General features: G+C 38.7%; 1 protein-coding gene across 1 annotated transcript; it reads left to right on the top strand.

Moving 5' to 3' along the window:
- On the top strand, window positions 1–22,300 carry LOC134600949 (poly(3-hydroxybutyrate) depolymerase-like). The gene is made up of 11 exons (XM_063445341.1): window positions 1–87; window positions 7,410–7,529; window positions 9,404–9,601; window positions 10,209–10,300; window positions 10,892–11,002; window positions 11,096–11,128; window positions 11,786–11,894; window positions 12,434–12,476; window positions 14,811–14,936; window positions 21,173–21,198; window positions 22,181–22,300. The coding sequence occupies exons 1-11, from the start codon at window positions 27–29 to the stop codon at window positions 22,246–22,248; spliced, it is 987 nt and encodes a 328-aa protein (XP_063301411.1). The 5' UTR covers window positions 1–26; the 3' UTR covers window positions 22,249–22,300.
- The last annotated feature ends 1,580 nt before the right edge of the window (window positions 22,301–23,880 follow it).

Genomic DNA, 23,880 nt, shown 5'->3' with positions numbered 1-23,880 from the left:
CTCATAGCACGGAACATCTGTGAAGAATGAAAGGCTATCTTCTTCTCCTTGTCCTTTTCGGCATCTGCAATGCGCAGTCCCGACTAGGTAAGAGAATGAATGTTACAGAGTATTTCTACCATCTGAAAAAAAAAAATACTTTTCCTGTTTAACTCAAGTCTTTAGAAGTAGGCAGTTCATGCATGCTTGGACAAAATTATTTGGGCAATGTTGTTGGGCTCTACACACTTTACCCCTTGACAATACATGCACTGTTCAAAACCAGCTGCATATTTAGTCATCAATAAAGGGAAGCATGGAAATTGCAGATATAATCATGGGAGACACATTTTTTTACATTTTTTTTTTATAACACACTTATCAATAGTCCTTACATAGCCAATAAACATTTTATTTATGTTCCTTTTTTGCAACCAAAACTGGGGGTTAGGGGGCACCAACCCCTATGGACCAGCCTCCACTGATCCAATCTATATATATTGCTGGCAAAATTCCTAGAAAATGTTGAGAGATGTACTTACTTACTGTAAATCGCTTCTCCCTCACCTAACATAATATCCAGAAATGGAAATGGTGGATGCAGCAGTCTGGCAGCATGCAACATGTTACCCATCCCACAATTCCTAGTATATCTGTGCATCACTTGGGTTAGCACACCCACTCCAGACCTCCACATTTGTAATCATTATGATTATGACCACTGCTTAGCACTAAAGGGACACTAGAGTCACCAGATCCCTGAACAAACCACATAGGACTCACAGTTCCTATTGGAACTAACACTGTGGGGTGTGAGGATAAGTAACTCGCCTCCCTGGTACTCCAGCCGCTCGGTAGGGAGGCCGATAAACTCTGCTCCCTGTAGACCATTTTGCCGCTAGGGAGGTAGGCCGGCTACCTCTTCTCCGGGGAGCTCAATCTACTGTTGGGAGACAGGCTGGCTAAATCTACCTTCTCTCGCTAAGTTGCAATCAGCCACTGGGGGGCAGGCCGACTACCTCCACTCCCTGTAGCCCAATTTGCTGCTGGGTATAGAGGCCAAATAAGCTAAACCTTGCAGAAGCTAAACCTGCCGCTGTCTACCTCCTCTCACTAGGTAACAATCTGCCAGTGGGGGAAGGCTTTCTACCTCCTTTCACTAGGTTTTAATCAGCAGCTGGGCTGAATATCTCCTCTCTCAGAAGCTCAAACTGCCGCTGAGGAGGAGGCTGCTTAAATGTTCTCCCTGTACTCTGCAGTTGGGGAGGGAGGCTTGCTACCTCTATATCCTTTTGCTGGGTTGAAATTGGCCGCTAGGGAGACTGACTACATCCTCTCCCAGGAGCTGCGGGGAAGCTGGGAGGGTGTGGTGACAACGGTCCACATGCCAGGGGGTTGGGGATCTGAGCCTACTGCCTAGCATCCCTGTGATTCAGGAAAGGAATATGGTGCCCTCCACATCTACCTGGCCATCATCCTTGAGTGTAAAATCTATTAAATCCCCAGTCTCTAGGACCCACTGCTGTACAGAGTCTAACAGTCTCCTGTTATCCTGTTTACTCTCCCACTCCAGGGTGGCAAGGTAGGTCTTATCGGATCAAGGTCTGTTGCTTCAGCAAGATCTAGGAGGTCTCTCATAAGTTCCTGGTTGTCCCAGAGTTGTAATACCTCTGGGCTCCCAACCTCAGTCCCCTTCTCAAAGGCCTCCCACAATAGCCTAGGTTCAACATAGTGCTCACCCTCGTCATCAGCTAGCCATGGGTACTGCTGGACCGCATACCACCGTAAGGCCCAGAAAGCATTCTCGACCCACAATTCTGTTTCAACCACTCATTCCTCCAAGGGCTGCTCTCCCAGGAAAGATATTTGCAGATGTAGTTGATCCTGAAGTCGCTGTTCTGGGGTTGGGATGGATTTTCTCCAGAATACCTGAACCTCCTTGAGCACCTCATTAGCTTTTGAACCTGGCCCCTCCAAGTCAGCTCACTCTCTCCCAAGACAGTGGCATCATACTGGGACAGTCGCCACTGAAACTTAGAGGTCTGGCACCTAGATTTCTGCACTCCTACATCTGCCACTGCTCCGGCCTGGTTGGACAGGCAGATATGCCTCTCTTGGTCCTTATCTATGGTCACATCCTCCCAGATTAGATGCACTGCCTCTAATGATGGATTGTCTCTGAAGAAAGCCAATCTCTCTGACACTATCCTTTGGAACTCCTACTTGGACAAGGATGCTGCATGGGTGCTAGCTCTATCCATGCCCACAAGGCCTGGAATATGTGTAGGGGTCCCGGTGGTGGAAGCCATCCTACCACTGCCACCAAATGAGACAGAGCTCCTGTACTCTGACTTAGCACCTCTGCCAGGTCTGCTTTCTTGCTGCTATCAGGGACCCTTGATTTCTTGCATCCTGGACCAGGCTACAGCTGTATCCTTCCAGGAAGGTATTGTCCCCTCTGCCTTTACCTCTTTAGCTACTGCCTTTACAAATAGCCTTTCCCCACACATTAAACAAGTCTGAATGTAGGGGTAAAATTAATCTTTAGAGTATGCAACACAGCTATTTATATGGTACAATGTTGACTGTCACTGCAGGGGGTCTTTTATACAATGCGATGTACTGCACAATTGTCACTCCCCAGCACCACTCTGTCTGGTGACCTAATCACATTATGCCCAACTAAGTCAATTGGCTCTCTGCTGTGCCCTCACAGTCCTAAAGGTACAACATACAAATATCTGCCAAAACCCCCTTTCCCTTAACCATACTCCCACACAATATATGTCTGGAAAGCTTGTCACCAAGCACCCTTGCTGTCCAATTTCTTCCAGTGATATATGCCAGATGTGCGGTGGCTTAGTCGCAATCTTCAAAAAGAGTATCCCAGATCTCTTGGGAGAGTAGCGCTCTTAAGCCCCATGTATCCTTTGATACCTCCTTGTCTCCCGAACCTCCCCTGCGAAAAGGGCTATATTTGGAGGTCAGAGGACTGCGCAATAGCCGCCTAAAGTTTAAATTTACCTCAGCACAGTCTTGATCCAAAAAACAGTTCCATGGTGGTTCAAGGTATCTCCTGATCACGCGCTCATAGTGTAAAATTAGTCCAGGCTAACCCCAGAGGTCCGAAACCATGACTGGGAAGCACAATAAGCATCCGTTGTCGTCCCCCCCCCCCCCCATAGTGGCAATAGCCCCCTTTTAGTGGCTCTTTGGACTAGGCCCATAGTCTTTGGGCAGGAGGCTAGCCCAGAAGGCTGTGACATTGGAACTTCCATTACATTAATCATATCTGGTGGTCTTAAACATGTGCAAGAAGCAACAACGTAATTATGTTTAGAATGTTTCTTTAATCTACAGGTAGTAAATGGGTAAGACAGAATAGTATTTTTTTGTTTTAAATTTCCTATTTTTTTCTGTTACCCATTTTACCAAACATACTTTTTTAGAATCTCCTTCTCTTCCCTTATTATTTCTTCCAATTGTCTCATTAGATGAATAATAAAGGTGTTGATTTATTTTCATCATTCTATATAATATTGAAAGCCAACTGTTGCAAATCATATGTTTATGAACTACACTGCCCATGCAGTGGCCTTTATTATACATGAATTGCACCACAGTAGTGTGTGCAATATTAACCGAGGACATTGCGCATTTAAACCCTAGTAAAATAAAAGCAGAAATAGGTGCCAGGCACTCAAATAATAGCAACACGTGACAAAGCTTAACCTAGTAATCATTTATTCTTTTGGATATCTACCTACACTTGAGAAACAATCAGAATATATCTGATGTTAATCTCAATAAATGTGATGACAGACAGTACAAACAATACAAAATCATTTTTGTACAGGAATCCCTACTGGCTGCTCTCTTAACCGCTTAAATTCGCTCTCTACCTCCTCTCACTAGATAACAATCTGCCAGTTGGGGAAGGCTGTCTACCTCCTTTCACTAGGTTGTAATCAGCCGCTGGGCTGAATATCTCCTCTCTCAGAAGCTCAAACTCAGAAGTTCAATAGTCAAGATGTAGTGGATGGTATGTCAATGTGTCAATGTGTAGCTTTCAGTTCCTTATTATGCATTTATATCGAAAAAGAAAAAAAATGCAAAACAAAATCAAATCAGTTGCACATCACACTATGTGTCAGTGGACTTTCAAAATAATAGTAAAAAGACACTGGAGGGCAGCAACAAACTATTTCACTGATATCTTCTGCTATTTTGGTGGTAAGCGTGTATAAGGGGAATACCCAGAAATGGGAAAAGGCAGGAATTACACATCTGTTCCATTTATGTACCACAGAAGGTTTAAAATCATTTTCGACTCTACAAAAAGAGTTTTCTTTACCAGCAAGCTATACATTCGCATATCTCCAAATTAAAGCGATTCTAGATACAGAAAAGGTTCAAGTAAGAACAGATATGTTGCAATCTTCTATATCAAAGTTTGAAGAGAAATGCTTATCATTAAGCCCTCCGAAAAAATCATTGTCTTTATGCTATCAAACATTAGCCAATCCAGCGGATAAAGCAGACTGGAAATTTATGAAATATTGGCAAGAAGATCTCGAACAGAATATTCCAATAAAGGAATGGGAACATATTTTTAACGCACATTCGGGATTAACCACTAGCACTGCGCATCTAGAAGTAACAAGGAAGATAATGTACAGGTGGTACATGGTTCCAGCTCGCCTGCACACTATCTTCCCGGACTCAACAGACAGGTGTTGGCGCTGCGACACAGACAGAGGCACCATGTTGCATGTCTGGTGGACATGTAAAGAGGTGAATATATTCTGGAAGAAGATTGGAAAAATAGTAAAACAAACCACAAATCAGCGAATACCCCACGACCCAAAAACAATACTGCTGCGATCACTCCCAATAAACACCACTAAAATAATCAAGAAAATGATATTTCTTTTACTGGGCACAGGGTCTATATTAATAGCTAGATATTGGAAGTCAAAAGATCTACCTTCACTACAAGAAATTGAGGAAGCAATGTCGACAACAGTAGAATTTGAATTACTAATGTGGAACCAAAGAAAAATAGGGAAACTGAGCCCACAAATAGCTCAAATGTGGCAAACCTACCTGGAATCTGATAATAAGAACTAGTATACGGAGAGAAACTAGACTTACTGGTTTCGGATAAGGCTTTATTTAGTTCCTATTTTTTTTTTTTTTTTTTTTTAATTTCTAACTCGACAATCTTATTCACTATCAATAGGGAAAGGAAGCAGGGAAACGATATCTGTGCAAAATAAAAAAAATAGAATAATAGCGGGTAACATAGCAAATGGATGTAAATAGAAACATTTAAAAAGATAAGAAAGGAAAAACAACAATATAATTGCCAAAATGTGTTTGTTTATTTTATTTATTTATTTATTTATTTCCCCCCCCCCTTTTTTTTTTTTTTTTTTTTTTCCTCCTATAATAGAAGTAGAGCTATTAAACCAAAGCTGTAATAGATACTTAAGCAGAAGCATAGACAGAAGGTCAGGAATCTCTTTTCCAAATGTTAAACATGTCAATATTAAATAAGCTAATTTTAGTAGAAGTATAACACAAGACTATACTTTACGATATGCACTATGATAATATTGTCTCTCTAATAACAGAATTCTTTGGGATCTGAATTATGATAACAGGGTTAATATTTCTATGTACCCTCCCTTTTTGCTTTTTGTATCCCCTTTTATTTACGTAATTTTTTTTTAAATTTTTTTTTAAATTTTTTATTTTTTTTTTCTCTTTGTTTTGTTTTTGTTGTTTTTTTTTTTTTTATGTGGTAAAAGAATAAAGAGTAAATTGCAAAAAAAATAATAGTAAAAAGACACTGGAGGGCAGCAACAAACTATTTCACTGATATCTTCTGCTATTTTGGTGGTAAGCGTGTATAAGGGGAATACCCAGTGTGCCCAGGCTGGTTTGTGCTGTCTTCTCTGTTCCTTTTTCGGACTTTACCCTTATTTAAGCTTGTTCCAGGATGAAAATACAGATCATGAAAGTGTCCATAGGACAGTAAAAATTTTGAATGACATGATTGTAGGTAATAAATATGAAATATGAGAATTCTATTTTATCTCAAGAGCAGTTTTATGTCAAGCATATTTTGTTGTGTCTTGTGTGTTTCTTTTTTTTCTCCTTTTGCTATATTATAAAGAGGATATATTTCCTCATACTTGGTGGGTTTATTGTATAAAGGCCACCAACTTGTAGACTGCTTGATAAATGTGAATAGTTATTGCAGCTTCAAACTTAACGCTGTTTTGCATTTCCAGAATTGAGGTGTCTATAGAGATACCAAATAGCTGATAAACTAGTTCCCTTTTACTCTTTTTGCAAAATGACAATGGTCCACTTTCATGAATAGTTGCACTTTTGATTGTATCCCCTTTTTTGCTTTTTTGGGCGGGGAGTATAATTACTTAACAAGGAACTGAAAACTGCCCATTGATCATACTGTCTACTAATCATTGTCTATTGGATCTAGATTAAGATAGCCACAAGCTGGCATTTATGTGCATTACTAGTTTGCCTCTTTTGTTCAATGTCTTCGCATTTATGTTTGGGACTGTTGACATTTTTACACAACATGAGTGTCATGAGATTTATACCTGGAATATTTAAAAGATTAAACATAAACTAGATGATGTTTTTGATAAAAAAAAAAAAAAAGGAGAGAAACCCCATTTGAACTGATAGCCAATTGTGACACAAAAGGGGGGGAATCCTTTTTGACTCCGTAATTGCTATCATATTTCTCCTTAAATCAACAACCTGTTCCCATGCATATTAATTTTATTTTTTAAATAATCAGTTTTTCCAAAAAACAACATCCAGGCCTTTTTAAAAGAAAAAATATCTACAGAATCGGACATCTTTATTGTTCTTACTCTAAAGAAACATTTCCTCCGCTGTAAGCGAAAACGTCTTTCATCCAGTCTCAGTGGGTGATCTTGTCTGTTGTATATTTCTGCTAATGTACAGGTTAGCACATAGCGGATTCTATTGACCCTTTATATATTTATATAGTGTTATCATATCAACTCTGAGAAGCCTTTTTTCTAAAGAAAACAAATGCATTTTTTTGTGTGTTTCTTGTTATCCATTCCCCTTATTACTTTTGTAGCTCATCTCTGCACTTTTCTAGTTCTGTTATAGCAACTAGCTATTCCTCTTTTTCTAATAAAAGAACCCACATATGTTGTATTCTGAACCCATTATTGATGCACTATAAAATACAATACAATAACACAATGATCACAACGGCAGTCATCTAATTTTAGAATAAAGTGATTGTACCCTATAATAATAATATAAGCAAGACATGAACCTAGGCATTTGATGTATGTCTTAATGTATTTCAAGAAATAATGAAAAAACACATGTTAATAATGTCTTCCCTACAGGCTCATACAATATTGACAGCACCATATCAGTGTCTGGTATTTCCTCTGGAGCATACATGGCAAACCAATTCCATGTTGCACAATCCAAGAAAGTTATTGGAGCCGCCTTGTTTGCTGGAGGTACTATTATTTAAATGCATATGTAACTGTTATATATATATATATTTTACATGGTATTATGTATTTGGACTGGGTTTTGTTCTTTTTGTAAAGTACAGCTTTGCGAAGTTATTATAGTGCATATGAAAAGACTTTTGACTTTACTGATAAGTATAAATATCAGAATATTAAATATATTACCGTGGCACTTTTTTTTTGTACACCTTCATCATATGTAATTTGTTTGATGGAGCTTTGAATTCAGCCAACACTTAAGTTTCATATAGTTATTTCTGAGAAAAAGTATGAGACCTAAACAACTTCATCTGGTACCACTTCCAGGAGGTCTTGAGGCATCTTACCTCAACAAGTCAAACCATTTATGAACAGTTTGCGAAGACAGTACCAGTTTGTGTGTCCTCCTGGCTTTCTCACTGAAGCCCCGGATCAACGTGGAAAGCCGGGAGGCAAAAAAGTAGGAACCATCTTTTGCAAATATGAGGTTAAATTATTCATAAACAGTGTAACCCCTCAAGGGAAGGCAGTGCCAAGGACCTCCTGGCACCATAACAACTTTAAATGTTAGGATGAAGTCGCTATGGTGCTTTTTTAAGTACTGAAAGCTAATTAACATACTGATATAGCCTCTGAATTTTCACCAGAAAGAGAAATCTAAAATTTTAAATAGTCCCTAAATTTATAATATATTAATGTCCTGAAATTTTTATATATTTAAAAAAGGACATATCAAAAACTATAGAATGCAAAACAATATAGGATATGAATTAAAATGGGAATTGATTAAATTTCATAATCACCTTAATAGTTCACAAATTTATTTTTCTTTTTTTAAAACTGTTTTTATTTCTAACATCAGAATATGGTGTTTGTTATTTCATACTTTATGTGTGTCAAAATTGACTTTATCAAACACCAAATCATCACCATTTGTTTTATTTTCATCTTATTTTCTTTTATATATATGTATATCTTCCTATCTCCCATTTTAATTTGTCTTAATTTCCTCTATTTTTATTTTAAATACCAAATATACATACAGACTAACTAAAACAAACATTTGTTTGGTTCACAATGTACTGGGGAAAAAAAATAGATAACATTTAAAAAAAAATAAAAAAAAATAAATAGATAAATAAATAAATAAATAATTTAATAATCTCTTGAACGATTATATAGTTGAATTTGTAGATTTGTTAAATCTTTTTCTCTATATTCCTTATTTTCAGAAGCTAGTTTGATTAATATTCCCCTTATCACCGCTTTATATGAACACCATCCTCCTGAAGGGGAGATCTGCTCAGTTTGGTTCTCTTTAAAATAGTATTCGGTCTGTTTCTTAATGAATTCTATATTGTTTGTGTTTGACAAAATATAATTATTTAGTCTCCATTCTGGCCTTGGGATTTCAAAGGTATCTTTGGCATCCAGAATAACTGCATTGTGATCTGACCATGTAATCTCATTTATTATAATGGCTTTTGTTTCTTGGGCTAGTTTAATATCTCTTAGCGCAAAATCAATGCGGGAGTATACATAGTAGGATTTTGAAAAGGAAGTGAAATCTAAATCTATTGGGTTAAAAATGCGCCAAATGTCTAGTAGAGTGGTTTTGAATTAACTGTCTAAATTTTTCAGAGCGTTTAAAAATTCCTCTGTCTGTTATCTGACCTGTAATAGTTTGTTTGCCTAAAGATGGATCAAATAGTAAATTGAAGTCCCCCAAGGTCACCAAAATTCCTTGTTTAACCATATCTATAGTTCACAAATTTCAAACACAATTTTTAAAAAAATAATTCTCCATAATAATAGTACAAGATTATGATGAACACACTGAAAAAAATAAATACTATTTAATCTTTTCTACTTTGTTGCAGGGCCCTATTATTGTGCATCTGGAAACATGTTGACAGCAACAAATGCATGCATGAAATTCCCATCAAGCATCAATGTTAACTCTCTTAAGTCACAAACCCAGAGTTATGCCAACAGTGGCCTGATTGATCCTGTATCAAACCTTGCAAATTCTAAGGTGTTCATCTTTTCAGGCAGTAGAGATTCCGTCGTAGTTCCAGGTAAGTAACAAATATTTATTAAGAATTATTTTCTGAAGAGGTTTAGTGGATAACAGTGTCGGATCTTCCCTACTTTGTAAAAAGAAATCAAGAGAAATCAGCACCCTATAAAGCCTGCACCTTTCAGACTGTCAATACTTTGGCTTTTATCACATGTAAAGCATGCCAACATCAGAAGGATGCATGTGTCCAATGCTTCTCTGTGAGAAGCATTCTATTGGCACAGCTCAGAAATTGCTTTTGGATTGGAGCATTGGGTTAGCCCTAGAGCCCTTCATTATTGAGCATCTCCCGAGGCGGAGAGGAGAAGCATCAAGAAAGCCGTCTCTCCACTGGATAACAGGTAAGTAATATTGTTGGGTTTTTTACTTTATTTTTACAGGCAGGGCGGGATTCATCTAAATATATATAAACAATTGTACACTCCAAAAATAACTTAGACATAACTTAGTATGATTAGTGATTTACATAGGCTTTTGAAAAATATAATCAAACACTGGTGACAGACAAACACAAAGATTTTGCATCGTCAATTGCAGATTGTGTATCGTCAATATATAAGTGTCTAAATAGAAAGGTCATTTTATCATTTCCATCCTTCCCCTAGGGGTGGTGAAAAAACTGGAGGAATATTACTTATCCTATGTGAACTCTGGAAACATTCGGGCTGTGTATGATATCCCAGTTGAGCATGGAATGGTGAGTGCAGGTTAACAGGGAAAATGACCATAATGAAGAGAGACATTTTAAAATAGCCCTGGACATTGGTAATCAGACCTCCCCTTAATCCAGAAACTTTATAAGAAAACTACACTGAAAAACCTTATAGAATTCCCTCAAGTTAAATAGTCAATCAAGTCACAGCCTTTGTACATATACTCTTTCACATTTAACAGGACAGAGTCTAGAACACTTCAATTACACAATGCTTTACCTAAATGTCTACCAAATGTCCAGTTTGCTGAAGTAATAAAACCAAACATTTTACTCTGAAAGTGGTTCAAGTCATGTTGCAAAAATTAACAATACATAAATTCTGTGGCTCTCTCACACAGTATATCCAAGAGCAAACAATTCTTTGCATCTTTGGTAACTTCACTTACAACTTTCCTCTAACTCCTAAAAGGAACAATCCATGACCATATTTAAATCCCTTTACTAGGCTTAGACTGGCTATCAATCAAAAGTGTCTGGTTTATTCTAGCCACATTGAAATGGAGAGTATTTCATCTTAAGTGACTTATTGTTTTGATGTGCTGAACTTTTATTTTAGCATATGTTTTGTTTTAGCCCACTGATAGCTATGGAGGTGCATGTGGATCAACCAATAGCGAATATATCAACAATTGTGGCTACAATGGGGCTTATGAGGCTCTGAATCACATCTATGGAGGACTCAGAGTAAGCAGACCACTGCAAAATCAATACATTTTACAGATACATTAAATTCAATAAAACAAATATCTTATACTATTATTATTTTATTATTTTTAGAAGCCAAGTAGTTCTGCTGGATTAACTGGACAGGTATGGAAACTCATTATAATAACCCGAGAGGGTATAGCACAGAAACCCGCAATGTATACTTTTACAGAAAGTGTTGAACACACAGTATATTACTTATACCTTTATATGGATTTTTATTGTATGCATTCACATGCCCAGGATGAAAGGCATTAGGAGCTCATTCACTTTTATTCAGCTCTTTTTCCGCGTGAACTTTCATTATTATTATTATTATTATTATCGCCATTTATATAGCGCCAACAGATTCGGTAGCACTTTACAATAATATGAGAGGGGTATTTACCTATAAATAGGACAATTACAAGAAAACTTACAGGAACGATAGGTTGAAGAGGGCCCTGCTCAAACGAGCTTACAGTCTATAGTAAGCAGCAAATAGTCACTTTTTTGTTAATGACCACTTTTCTGTGGGGGTTTTTTCCTCTTTGGGGAAACTGACAGGACCTGTGTGTGTCATTATGACCAGGAAATTTAATTTTTCATGCACCCATTAGCAAAATGCAATAGATAATCTAAAAAAAATACTGTTGTCTTAACTTTACCCATTCCAGTGCTGTGTCATTTACTGCAGTTTCACAGCAGATTGCAGAGGTTTTAGGGTCTCACTCAGAGTTGGGTAAATACTGTACTTATACAGTATTTATTTCATGTCTGCAGTTGATCCTGTTCGATCAATCAGAATATTTTAAACTGGCTCCTGCAGTGTCTTATGGGATGGATACAGCTGGGTATGTGTACATTCCTTCCTCTTGTCAGAGTGGCACAAGTAAGTACAACCTTAATTTTATTAAAACATTTGCAGGACACATACCCCCACCCCTCCTTGCCAAATGTGCCTGTCTTAAGATATTTTATTAATTATTACTCGCACATTTCTTGCTAATCTTTTCCACTTAATAAGGTTTAGGAAACTCCCAGGATATGCACCATACTGTGAATTGGGAATGCACAATGGAATTTCAAATTGTATTAAAAACTAGCAAACTGGAAACAATTCTCCAAGTAAACTAAGTTTCAAGCACAGCTATTTTGACAATAAATTTACAGTTCCCTAGTGAATTTCTAAGCGTTCACAGTTTACTAATTAATATAGCCTTGCTAGTTACTATCTTCCCAAAATGAATGCAGGAAAAAAAAAATATTCGTGAATACAAACTCAATTATGCTTTATGTTCTATGTTTTAGTACATGTGATCCTACCAAAATGATACTGTTACTATGCATATTTGAATATGTCAGTGTCTTAAAGTTTTTAGGTAACATGCTGACATAAAGCTGTTTTAGTCTAAAGTTTATATTTTTTAGGATGCAGACTACACATTGCTTTCCATGGCTGCCTCCAGGGAAGGTAAGATCTTTAAAATATTCAGAATGTTATGGACATTTATTCATTTTAAAACTGTTCCATGAAAATTTGGTTTTGGCCCCAAAGCTGGAAAATCATCTGGTATTGTTTTCCCACTGATAGGATCCTGTGGTTAAGGATATTAACCCAGCTAATATAATTGGCATGAGGAGATTGTGATTATTGATGGATTGGTCAATTGTCATGCTCCCATTAAATATTATTCTATTGTTTTAATAAACACATTTTAATATGCATTTTATTCATTTATTTTTTAAGAAATGTATAATATTCTGCAGAGTAAGCAAACCACACTTTTAAAGTGGAATGTTTCCTGTACATTTTGTTCTGAAAATTGTAATACAGGATGGGGAAATTTACTTAGTCAGAAGTCAGGAGACTTCTGAAAGTGTTCATTTCATAGGCGATTATCTTTAGAATGAAAAACATATACATCAGAATTGTAACGGACAGCGAAAAGAATAATCATTAATATTAATATGTAGAAAACCTTGCTGTACCTTAAATAGGTTGGGTATACTATAAAAAGTCCCAATGGTTTCGGGTTTTACCTTAAATAAAAAACACAAATATACAGAACATAGTGTAACCTGTATACAGAGTATAAGATAGAAATAAAGTGCATAGGTAACTAACTCACACTTTTCTGAGCTAATGTACTAGCTCAGGTATATGCGCCTTAGGGTCCGTAGAGGCGACCCTCACCCTCCTTTTCGTCCAGATTTTCTCCAGGTGTAGTATCCTAGGTAATAGGTATAGGAGGGAGAATATAGCGTAGTACAGTCTGGTGTATATAGGATATGTTAAGTAGGTAATACCAATATACTCACAAACCCTGAGCCAGTATATCGGCTCGCTTCATAAGGTGTATGTGGTTAAGGACCACATTCCTTCTTTGTAATAGCAGGTAGGAATGAAAGCCGTAAGTGTTATAAGTATATATAATTAATTTATTGTATAAAAAATATTAATAATGTAACATAAATATGTATAAAAAAATACTATATCAATAAAACAACACTTGTGGCTATAGTCCAAAAAACAATTCTGTCAGCTTACTGTTCAAGGTTAAAAATATATGGCTGTGTGAGTTTGCTAAAGGCATACATTTACACTTCACTGGGCAGGCGACAGATGTATACACATATAGGAGGTACCTATGTTTGCCTAGCTGTGTAGGTTGAGTGTATTCTCTGAGCCTCACTGTGACAAGAATAAGCTAGAAGATTCTTATGAGTTATCACGATTATATAGATAAGAGCATGCATTGTAAACTGGGGCACTTTTGCCTCTGTCCTTGGGGAGAGAGAGTCTCAGCTTTGTAGGCAGGGTCATGGGCTTTGGGCCTCACAATGTGTCAGTCCGGGTTGCATCAGCCGATGCCCGTTCTGGATGCCTTGATTGCGTTCCCGGGAAGGCGACCTAGGTGTTCCTGTGGGCACAGCCAATCAAACAGCCAGGGAGGATTCCTTCCTACTTCCGTTAGCTCCTCTGAGCTAATGGAAGTGGCAGGCATGCTCTACTTGAATGTGCCTGTCTCCCCCTCCCTCCCTCACAGACCTCAGACCAGCTGGATAGCTTCATCCCTGCACATGCGACTGGTCCACGCGCGCATGCATGGTCCAATATACGTGCACTCAACATTGTGCACGAGCCAGCATGCGCGTACACGTGTGGACCAGGTCAGAGGCTTCTCAATGAGAAGCCTCTGATTGGTTATTTCCTTGTGAATAGACTGAAAGTCTTTTCTAGCAAAAAAAGGGGAGGTGCTTACAAAGGCTGCAGTCAAAAGAACTGCAGCTTTTGTAAGCTATTTTAAACTATATTCCCAATGAATACATATATAAAAATATATGCATGTATGTATTTTTAGGGGGGTATATCTACTAAACTGTGTTTTTTTTTTGGTGGGGGATTTGGAAGTGTTGAGTTGTCCTTTAAAGCTGCAGTGCCCTGGTGGCCATTTAGTTGATTGCAGGGAGAAAAAAAATTCCTTTTTTCTCTTGAATCGCTGATATCCGTGGCTGGCCCTGCCTCCTTGGTGGAGATTATCAAGATCAATTATCTCAGTCATTTCAATGCTATTCAGTAGGAAAACAGGTAAATATAGGTCAAACAAAAATCATATTTACCTTGTTTTTTTCAGCCTCCATAGTGAGGCAACTGCCTCATTCAAAGTTGAAGATTTTGAATGAGATAGCTGTCTCAAAGTAATGCATGTCCCTTTAATAAATGTTAATACAATATGATGTACATACTCAAGCCTTATTTACTTGTAAAGTACTGAGATGTACTGTTTATTTGTTTTATGTACAGGGCGAAGGTTGGTGACCGTTATGCCAGACTTGCTGGTTACAATCAGGTCGCAGATTTGAATAATTTGATTATCATGTATCCACAAGCAAAAGCCAACTTGACTAATCCCAATGGATGCTGGGACTGGTAAATACACTTAAATATGTATATTGCTGTGTAATATTCCATATTTTTATTTTTTTTTATTTTTAATTCTTTATTTTGGCGTGCATAGAGTTGACAAACATGCCGGCACTGCCACAACAGCAGGTACCGGCCATTAATCGACATAGGTTACATCTGCACATTTTTTGTTATAAGTGTCACGCTTGGTTCAGGGTTAAACTGCAGCTATGTCAGTATAACAGGCAACATAAAACATTGAAGATCAGGATATATACTGACATTAAGGTTAGGTAATAAAACAAAACAAGTACCTGCTGGTCAGGCTAACATTAAGTGTTAAGGTTAACAATAGTGATTAACTTAGTAGTCGAAGGCGCGAGGGCGTAGGTTGTCTAGCTAGTTCAGCAGACTACATGTGTGGTATTTTCTATTCAGTAGCCTTACATAGCGTGGCATTTCTGTAGAGACATTGCTAGTAAATAGTGAGGGTATCATGCTAGTTGTGCTAGAAATTCCATGTTACATAACATATATGACAGCTGTATACATGCTGAGAGTTACAGTATGCAAAACTATCTGGCTCTGAGAATGACAATGATCCCTCAACTGTGCTGAATACATTAACAACAGTAGGTTTTACGGCAATGGATGGGCACATCCTATATTTCAGTGGTGGCTATAGGGGCTTAGCGCGCATAGAGTTGAGTGCCTTAATATAGCGTATTGACCCCCCAACCACATCAAGGGTAGGTAGATCATGCTCGCGGAGGGCATTCACAATAACAGGAGATGATTGAGCAGGCAAAGGCTTAAATAATAAATTAAATAATGAGCAGAATAACTAAACAAAATAAGAAGAATGGCGTGCAGGGTCTGCAATATCAGAGGGGAGAGACTAAAGGCATAATGGCTGCAGGATTGTGTACAATTTATATATTATAGGTAAGCAAAGTTGCATTAGGGAGCATATAGAAGCTGTTGGGTCTAATAAACCTGTAGCTCTGATGCAGTCCAAGAGTTAGAAAGTTCAGCCAATGCCCAGGGAAGGGGGGTTGCTTGCGGGTGGATGCTTCAGTCCCTCTCCGTTGTCACCCTTCGGCTTGCTTGCTTTGCTTCGACTGGTTCTCGGTTTGTGGGGGTTATGTTTCTCCCATCTCTCCTGCAGGGCTTCCAGTTGCGTGTCGTTAAGGGTGCCCCTCAGTCGGAATTTAGCTCTGCCGTTAGACCCCGGGCTGGGCCTCCAAGTTAGGCTGCTATGTGTCGCTGGGGCTGTGTAATGTGGGGGTGCACCGTGCTGGTTCCAGGTTCTGGTGCCGTGGGAGGAACACGCTGGTTGGGCCCGCCTGACGCTCCAGCTCCTGTGATCGTGGGAGCGAGTGTCGGCACTAATGCCATGCGGCTCCCCTGTCTGTTTCATCGGTCGCTTTTTCCTGCCCTGCTGGGTGGTCGTTTTGGGGATTCGTGGTAGGGGCCCATAATAGCGGCGCCGGGTTATCAGTCTGATCCAGGGTGCCACCACTTTCATTGCTCGTCTGCGGGTCAGGCCCTGGTTGCAAAGGATCGCCCAGAAGCTTTTGCACTGTTTATCAAAAGCCTCCAAGGGCCATGTGCTCGGCTTAATGTTTGTGTCCATTGCTGTGGTTTGCCGCTGGGCCGCCATCTTGGGTGCGGCTCCTCCGCGTGCAATATCTCTGTTTCCAGAGAAACTCCGGGGTGCCGGCCAGCGGTGACCGGGATGCCCCCCACCGGTCCGGGGGGGGGGTAGGAGAAGAGTGGGTCTGCTGGGCGTACCAATCGGTATGGAAGTCGGCCGCACTTCCCCGTCTTAGCCGTCCGCAATCAACTCACTGCCGCGGTTTGTGGTACCGTAGGCCTTGGGGAAGGGTGTCTGTCGCTTTGTCGTTGTATGCCCAGTTGTCGTAGCCCAGTGTGGCATCAGTCGCTGTGGGACACCTGGGTTTTTTCCCCAAAAAGCCGGATCAGCCGTCGGGAGCTCGTGCAGCACACGTCCGCTCAGCTCCGAGGTCAGGCTCCGCCCCCCCATATTTTAACTCACTATTACTAACTTATCATTGTAGACTATAGGAAATAAAAACAAGTATATAGATAGAGCATATATATAAAAAGTAAGTGCATATAAATCAGTCCAAGATAATTTGAAGTTGCACTCTAGCGAAGAGTGTTTTTTATGGTGCTTTTGGTGATGGGGTGTCCTCACTGTTTATAGAAGTTTGATTATTCTCGTGATATGGAAGACACAAATAAGAGACCGATCGTATAGACTGAGTGGGTCAATATATGTGAGAATATGAATATATATATTAAACTTATTCCATTTTGAAAAAGCCCCAGTGGCGAAACGTGTAAATGGTTTTAATATTTGTGTATCTATATAATTAAAGATTTTATGGTCACTATTTGTGCCAACTATCTTTTTATACACATTTTTTATCTTCACCTGGCTTTTTACTAATTTTATTGCGTGCTTACAAGACTATCCGAGGTGGGGATCATACCACCAATGCTGGTCTGCACTACACTTGTAAGTACATTTTTATTTCTCTTACAACTCCATACCCTGTTATAACAGAGAGCACTATCAGCTGTCTTTATATATCCCTTTCCTGAGAGCTGGACAACATTCCCTCCAGAAGACAACCACCTATATATCCCATAAGAGGGGATCATACCGCTGTACGCCTGTTATACCTGAGCTGGCTATAGCTCTTCTAAATGTGAGTTTAATATATCTTTTCTACTTCCACATATTCATATTCTCACATATATTGACCCACTCAGTCTATACGATCAGTCTCTTATTTGTGTCTTCCATATCACGAGAATAATCAAACTTCTATAAACAGTGAGGACACCCCATCACCAAAAGCACCTTAAAAGACACTCGTCGCTAGAGTGCAACTTCAAATTATCTTGGACTGATTTATATGCACTTACTTTTTATATATATGCTCTATCTATATACTTGTTTTTATTTCCTATAGTCTACACTGATACATTTTGGCTCAGCCTTGCACTACTGTTGTTGTTGTTTTCTACTCTTATGCTAGAGGGTTAGAGGGTTACCCTCTGCCAGGCCGCTGCCTACCTATTCCTTATTATTATTATTAGCGCTGACCTCTTTTAACTTTTCACATTTTGTTCTACTAACTTATCATACCTAAAATAAAAATATACTTGAAAATACTAAAAAATATGACTAATTTTACTTGTTTTTAGTTGTTCCATGATAATTCTCTGTCTCATATATTATCTCATATTTTATTATCTCATATTTAGCTATTGAAATAGTCATTCTAAGCCATATAACTACTTAATTTAACTTAATTAGTCATGGTGCAAAGAATCAGTCCCTGCAGCCTTTTTTTTTTTAATGTTTAATCCCAGAGATGAAAACTTTTTTTCTGTGTGTAGGGCCACTTCCCTAAACTAGCAATCAGCCAGCTGGAATACTCTCTTTCTTACTTCCTGGTTATGGGCAATGTTTGCATTTGTTAGAACACACAGGTTGCACAAAGACATATGCTATAATGCTAACCCCAAACACCTTGGACATGCTTCCTATGGCTGGGGGACTCTGCATACACAGTGTCAAAGATCATAGAGCCAGGCTGTACGGCAATTTAACTCTCCAACTCAAATAAACCAAAACATTCCTGGCTAATCATTGCAGCATCACTTATGGGTAACTCCTCCCTTAGTTGTCACAGGACAGGAATAATTAGAATAATTAATTAGACCTCAGTCTGGGAATAGTTCTACCTCCTTGTGCTACCAAAGAAACTGGGATACATTCAGAGAATGGGCAACAGCCAAGAACGTTGAGTTCCTGCAACCTCGCAATACTCAGATCCTGGATTTTCTCCAAGAAGGTCTGGAGAAGGGCCTTAGCCTCAGAACTCTTAGAGTTCAGTCTTCTGCTCTTTCAGCATTATGCAATACCTCATGGGCCTCAGATCCTTTGATCTCAAGATTCTTTAAGGTAGCTTTCAGGTTAAGACCTCCTTCCAGATCCGGTACTCCTCCTTGGGACCTTCCTCTTGTCCTCAACTACCTGACCTGTTTGTTCCCCTTAAAAATCTGGACACTACTCTTCTAACTTACAAGACTGTTTTTAGTGGCAATAATTTCCGCAAGAAGAAGTTCGGAGATTAAAGCCTTTTCTACCATGAACTCCTGCTTACGGATCTATCAGGATAGGGTGTGTCTAAGACCAAATCCTGAGTTTCTTGCTAAGGTGGTTTCTCAATTCCATCAAAGTGGTTCTTCCATCATTCTACCCTAATCCAACTTCTCGGAAAGAAGTAAGATGGCAAAGTTTGGATGTTAAGAATTGTCTGTCTCAATACCTCCTCCATTCAGAGTCATACAGAAAGACTGAACAACTATTCGTTCTACCTTCTGGAGCTAGAAAGGGGGAAGCAGCTTATATATCCACACTGAAACATTGGATTTCACTAATAATCAGGAAGGCTTATATCTCAAATGGTCAGTCTCCTCCAGGGAGATAAGTACTCATTCTACCAGAGCATTGTCAACTTCATGGGCTAACTGGGCAGAGGTTCCATACGATGATATTTGCAGAGCAGCCACCTGGTCTTCCCCGACGATGTTCATAAAACACCTCCTTTGGGAAGAGTGTTTTGTCTACGGTGTCATTATCCCGCTGATATTAAATTACTTTGCTGCATTCGTGTCTGTATAGTGTTTTCTCTCAGTTTATTTATTCCCACCCTGAATTTCTGTGAGCTTGGGTATTACCCATGAGTAATGCTGCCATGATTTGCCAGGAATAGAGAAAATTTATGACAAACTTACCGTAATTTTCTTTTCCTGGCTATTTCTCATGGCAGCATCAGGGTTCCCACCCATTCTTTTATTTTTTTTCAGCTATATAATTGGACTGAGGTGTAGGGGGACGAGGGATTCTTTATACCTATCAGTCTAATTAATTATTCTAATTATTCCTGTCCTGTGACAACTAAGGGAGGAGCTATCCATGAGTGATGCTGCCATGAGAAATAGCCAGGAAAAGAAAATTACAGTAAGTTTGACATAAATTTTCTCTATTTTATTTTATGTTCCATCAAAATTAGTGTAAAAGGCTGCCAGCTGCTGTTGGATTACAAATCCTTTCATGCTCAGTAAGATTCTCTCATGATTCGGTAGCTCAACACGCAGAACTTGGATCAGTGTCTATAATACAGCACATTACTGGTCAGAAGAATGGCCGGGCTGAATGACACAAACAAGAGAGAATAATCATAAACAGGTCAAGATAACCGAAGTACAGAAAATCTAATAAACTAGCCGAGGCCAGGAATACAGAAATACACAAAACACTAAATGAGCAAAGGTCAATGCCAGCAAACTAAAGCTGCTCATATAGAAGGTGATTGTATTGATATTGAGATTTTTACAAAATAATACTTTAGGGATGTATTAGTTTAAGTGCTGCTGATGTGTTCATTAAAATAGTGACCTACTATGTAAAGCTATTGTGTACTAAAGTTTTTATCAGGGCCAACCAAGATGAAAGTTATATTCCACATAGGCTGTTTAGCAAGTAGCTGCCTCACTATTCTGTTATTTTAGATGTATCTTTTAACTCCAACCAGCCTTAGACAGAATCTACCCCAGCAGATCTCTGATCATCGGGCAGTTATGGCCTCTGCATGTGTCACGCATGCACTTTGATCGGGAGGCCGTGTCTCCTTGAGTTGGTGTGGACAGTGTAGCTGAGCCTTCTTAATAGGCACGGACGTTTGGACTTTCTGAGTGCTACAGTAAAGTTTATCTGTGCAGCCAATAGCAGCATCCCCCAAATTATAAAATTAAGACAAATTTAATCTCAATATGAATACAATCACCCATCTATATGAGCAGCTTTTACCTAGAGATCTGCCCTTAAAGCTTATCTATGAGAATCCTTTCGATTAACAATACTTAGCAGTAAAGTTAAGTGCTGGACAATAAGCGGTGGATCTTCATTATAAAGGAAAGTTCTGCAGCTAATGAAAGGTAAGTTTTTAAGACCTAGGAAATATTTGTGGAAATTTTAGCAAATGCATATTTTTGCATCAATTAATTATATGCATATAAATATAAATTTTTGGACCTTACATATTCTCTGATATATTTCTAAAAGAATGGTTATATGTCCTTAAGAAATCACTGATGTTTTGTCTACTGGCAGTGGCACAACCCCATACTTACAATATTTTCCTTCTCTCTATTAGGTGGGGATTCTCAAGTTTTGCATACGGTAAGACATTATTGTAGCCTTGTAATAATTACTATTTCCATTTCTTAAAGGAGAACCATCACTTCTCTGAAAATGTCACTATTGAATAAAACACTGAAAATTACCTATAAATTGTGTTAACTTTTTTCATGTGATGGTCTGACTTCTTATAGAAGTATATTAATGTGTAACAAATGATCACAATCCAGTTTAGTCTTGGCACACCTTGCATTGGAAAAGGGGAAACCAAAAAAAATTTCTATGCAGACTGTCAATACAAAGGCTGTGTTTTTAATGAGAGAATGTAAAGAACTTAGAACAATTATTGACAGTAAACAAACTTAGTTCAGCATATAGATAAATATCGTGGTGTGGATTTCTACATTTAATTTCATATTCAAGGATTTACAAACAATATAAGGGATCAGTAAAAAATAATATTAAAAATCCTGGAAAGTGCTGGTTCCCTTTTTAAGATGTAACCTCTATTTATAATTTATTACTTGTGGTTAATAAAAGTGACTGATATTCACAGGATAATTCACTAAAGTGTGAATTGTTGGGAATTCGAAATTAATTCAAAGTATATTTCACATTTTAGATAAAAATAGCCAAACTGAAAACAGAGCTGGCTGGAGAATTTTACTAATTTGGCTTTATAATTTGAAGTTCATTTTGAGTTCACTTGAATATCCAACAATTCACACCTTAGTAAATAACCCTATTCTATAATGTATTTCAGGTTTGCATAAAGTTTCATAATCTACCTTAATGTTTTGCCATCATAATTATAAAAATATAATTAGCCTACTGGGAAAACTCCAAATGAAAGCATGTCCTGTCTTTTTTTAACCTCCTGTATATACCATGTTATAAAAATATATATTATTATTATTACTATTGGTTATTATTTATTTAAAGCCAGCTTATTCCGCAGCGCTTTATTATAAATCAGTTCTCTTACATCAAATTATAATCATTTAAAACTTGGTATTTATTTTAGCTAATAAGAATGGTTTCCAAATGACTGGCGTTGAAAGAATGATGCTGAGGACCCTGGGCCAATATTAAAATTACCAACAACAAATGGAATTGGAGATGACATGGGCAGAATCTTCTGCTAGTGAAGAAGATTTTTTGTTTGTTTTTTGCAATTTGCTTTGTAAATATAGTGACTACTTGCAAACGAAAAACATAAAGTTTTTCCTTTTGAACATCCATAAAAACCATTTTGTGACTAATAAAAAATAGTAAACAGTTTTCATTCCAGGTAGATAGAGTATCTCCTACATCAGTACAGCTGACAGAAAATAATGGAAATTGTCAAACAGCAGCGGGATTGCAAATAGCAGTGTTTAACTGTGTGTATAGGTACAAAGGACAGTGTTTTTGTTTTTTTAGCAATGATTGACAGGAACCTAAGATGGGGTGTGATAGTTGCAGGATATCTCAGGTGTGGATTTCTATATTTCATTTTATTTTTTCCCTTTTTCCTTATCCAAATACATATTTATTTAAAGGAACACTCCAATCACCATAACCGCTACATCACACTCCTCATGGTTATGGAGCCAGGAGTGCCCAGCCTCCCCCTCCACCCAGTGGCGTACACACAACCCATGGGGCCCGGGTGCAAAAACTGATCTGTGGGCCCCCCCCCCCGCTTACTCTGCGCGGGCTGGGGCCGCAACACATGGCGGGCGGGCACCTGGTCGCAGGGCTGCGACCCGTGCGACCGCGGTATGTACGCCAGTGCATGCATAAACACATACACTTAAAGGACCACTACAGACACCCAGATCAAATCAGCTCAATGAAGTGGTCTGGGTGCCAGGTCTCTCTAGTTTTAACCCTGCAGCTGAAAACAGCAGTTTCAGAGAAACTGCTATGTTTCACTGAGGGTTAATCCATCTCTAGTGGCTGTCTCATTGACAGCCGCTAGAGGATTTTCTGCGATTCTCACTGTGAAAATCACAGTGAGAAGACGCTGAACGTCCATAGGAAAGCATTGAGTAATGCTTTCCTATATGGGCGGTTTGAATGCGCGCGTGGCTCTTGCCACGCATGTGCATTCGGAGCTGAGAGGCGGATCGGGACGGAGAGATCCCCGGCGCTGGAGAAAGGTAAGTGCTTTAGACACACACACACACACTCTCATGAACAGACGCACACATTTACTGACAGACACACACTCAGTGACAGACGCACACAAACATACTCAGTAACAGACACACACACTAACACTAACACACTCTAAAACTAACACACTCACTAACACTAACACACTCACTAACACACACTCACTAACACACTCTCACTAACACACTCTCACTAACACACACTCACTCACTCACTAACACACTCACTCACTAACACACACACAAACTAACACAAACTAACACTAACACACTCACTAACACTCACTAACACACTCACTAACACACTCACTAACACTAACACACTCACTAACACACTCACTAACACACTCACTAACACACTCACTCACACTAACACACTCACTCACACTAACACACTCACTCACACACTCACTCACACACTCACTAACACACTCACTAACACTAACACACTCACATTAACACACTCACATTAACACACTCACTAACACTCTCACTAACACACTCACTAACACACTCACTAACACACTCACTCACTACCACTCTCACTAACACACTCACTAACACA

The sequence above is a fragment of the Pelobates fuscus genome, chromosome 3 (genome assembly GCF_036172605.1).
Source record: "Pelobates fuscus isolate aPelFus1 chromosome 3, aPelFus1.pri, whole genome shotgun sequence".
In the NCBI taxonomy this organism is placed as follows: domain Eukaryota; kingdom Metazoa; phylum Chordata; class Amphibia; order Anura; family Pelobatidae; genus Pelobates; species Pelobates fuscus.
This window is presented reverse-complemented; position numbering and strand designations above follow the sequence as displayed.

Excerpts from the sequence above, each read along its gene's own strand:
- LOC134600949 (XM_063445341.1), top strand. The coding sequence starts at position 27 with ATGAAAGGCTATCTTCTTCTCCTTGTCCTTTTCGGCATCTGCAATGCG. Across the intron at positions 88-7,409 it reads CAATGCGCAGTCCCGACTAG|GCTCATACAATATTGACAGC; the intron begins GTAAGAGAATGA and ends TCTTCCCTACAG. Across the intron at positions 12,477-14,810 it reads CATGGCTGCCTCCAGGGAAG|GGCGAAGGTTGGTGACCGTT; the intron begins GTAAGATCTTTA and ends TTTTATGTACAG.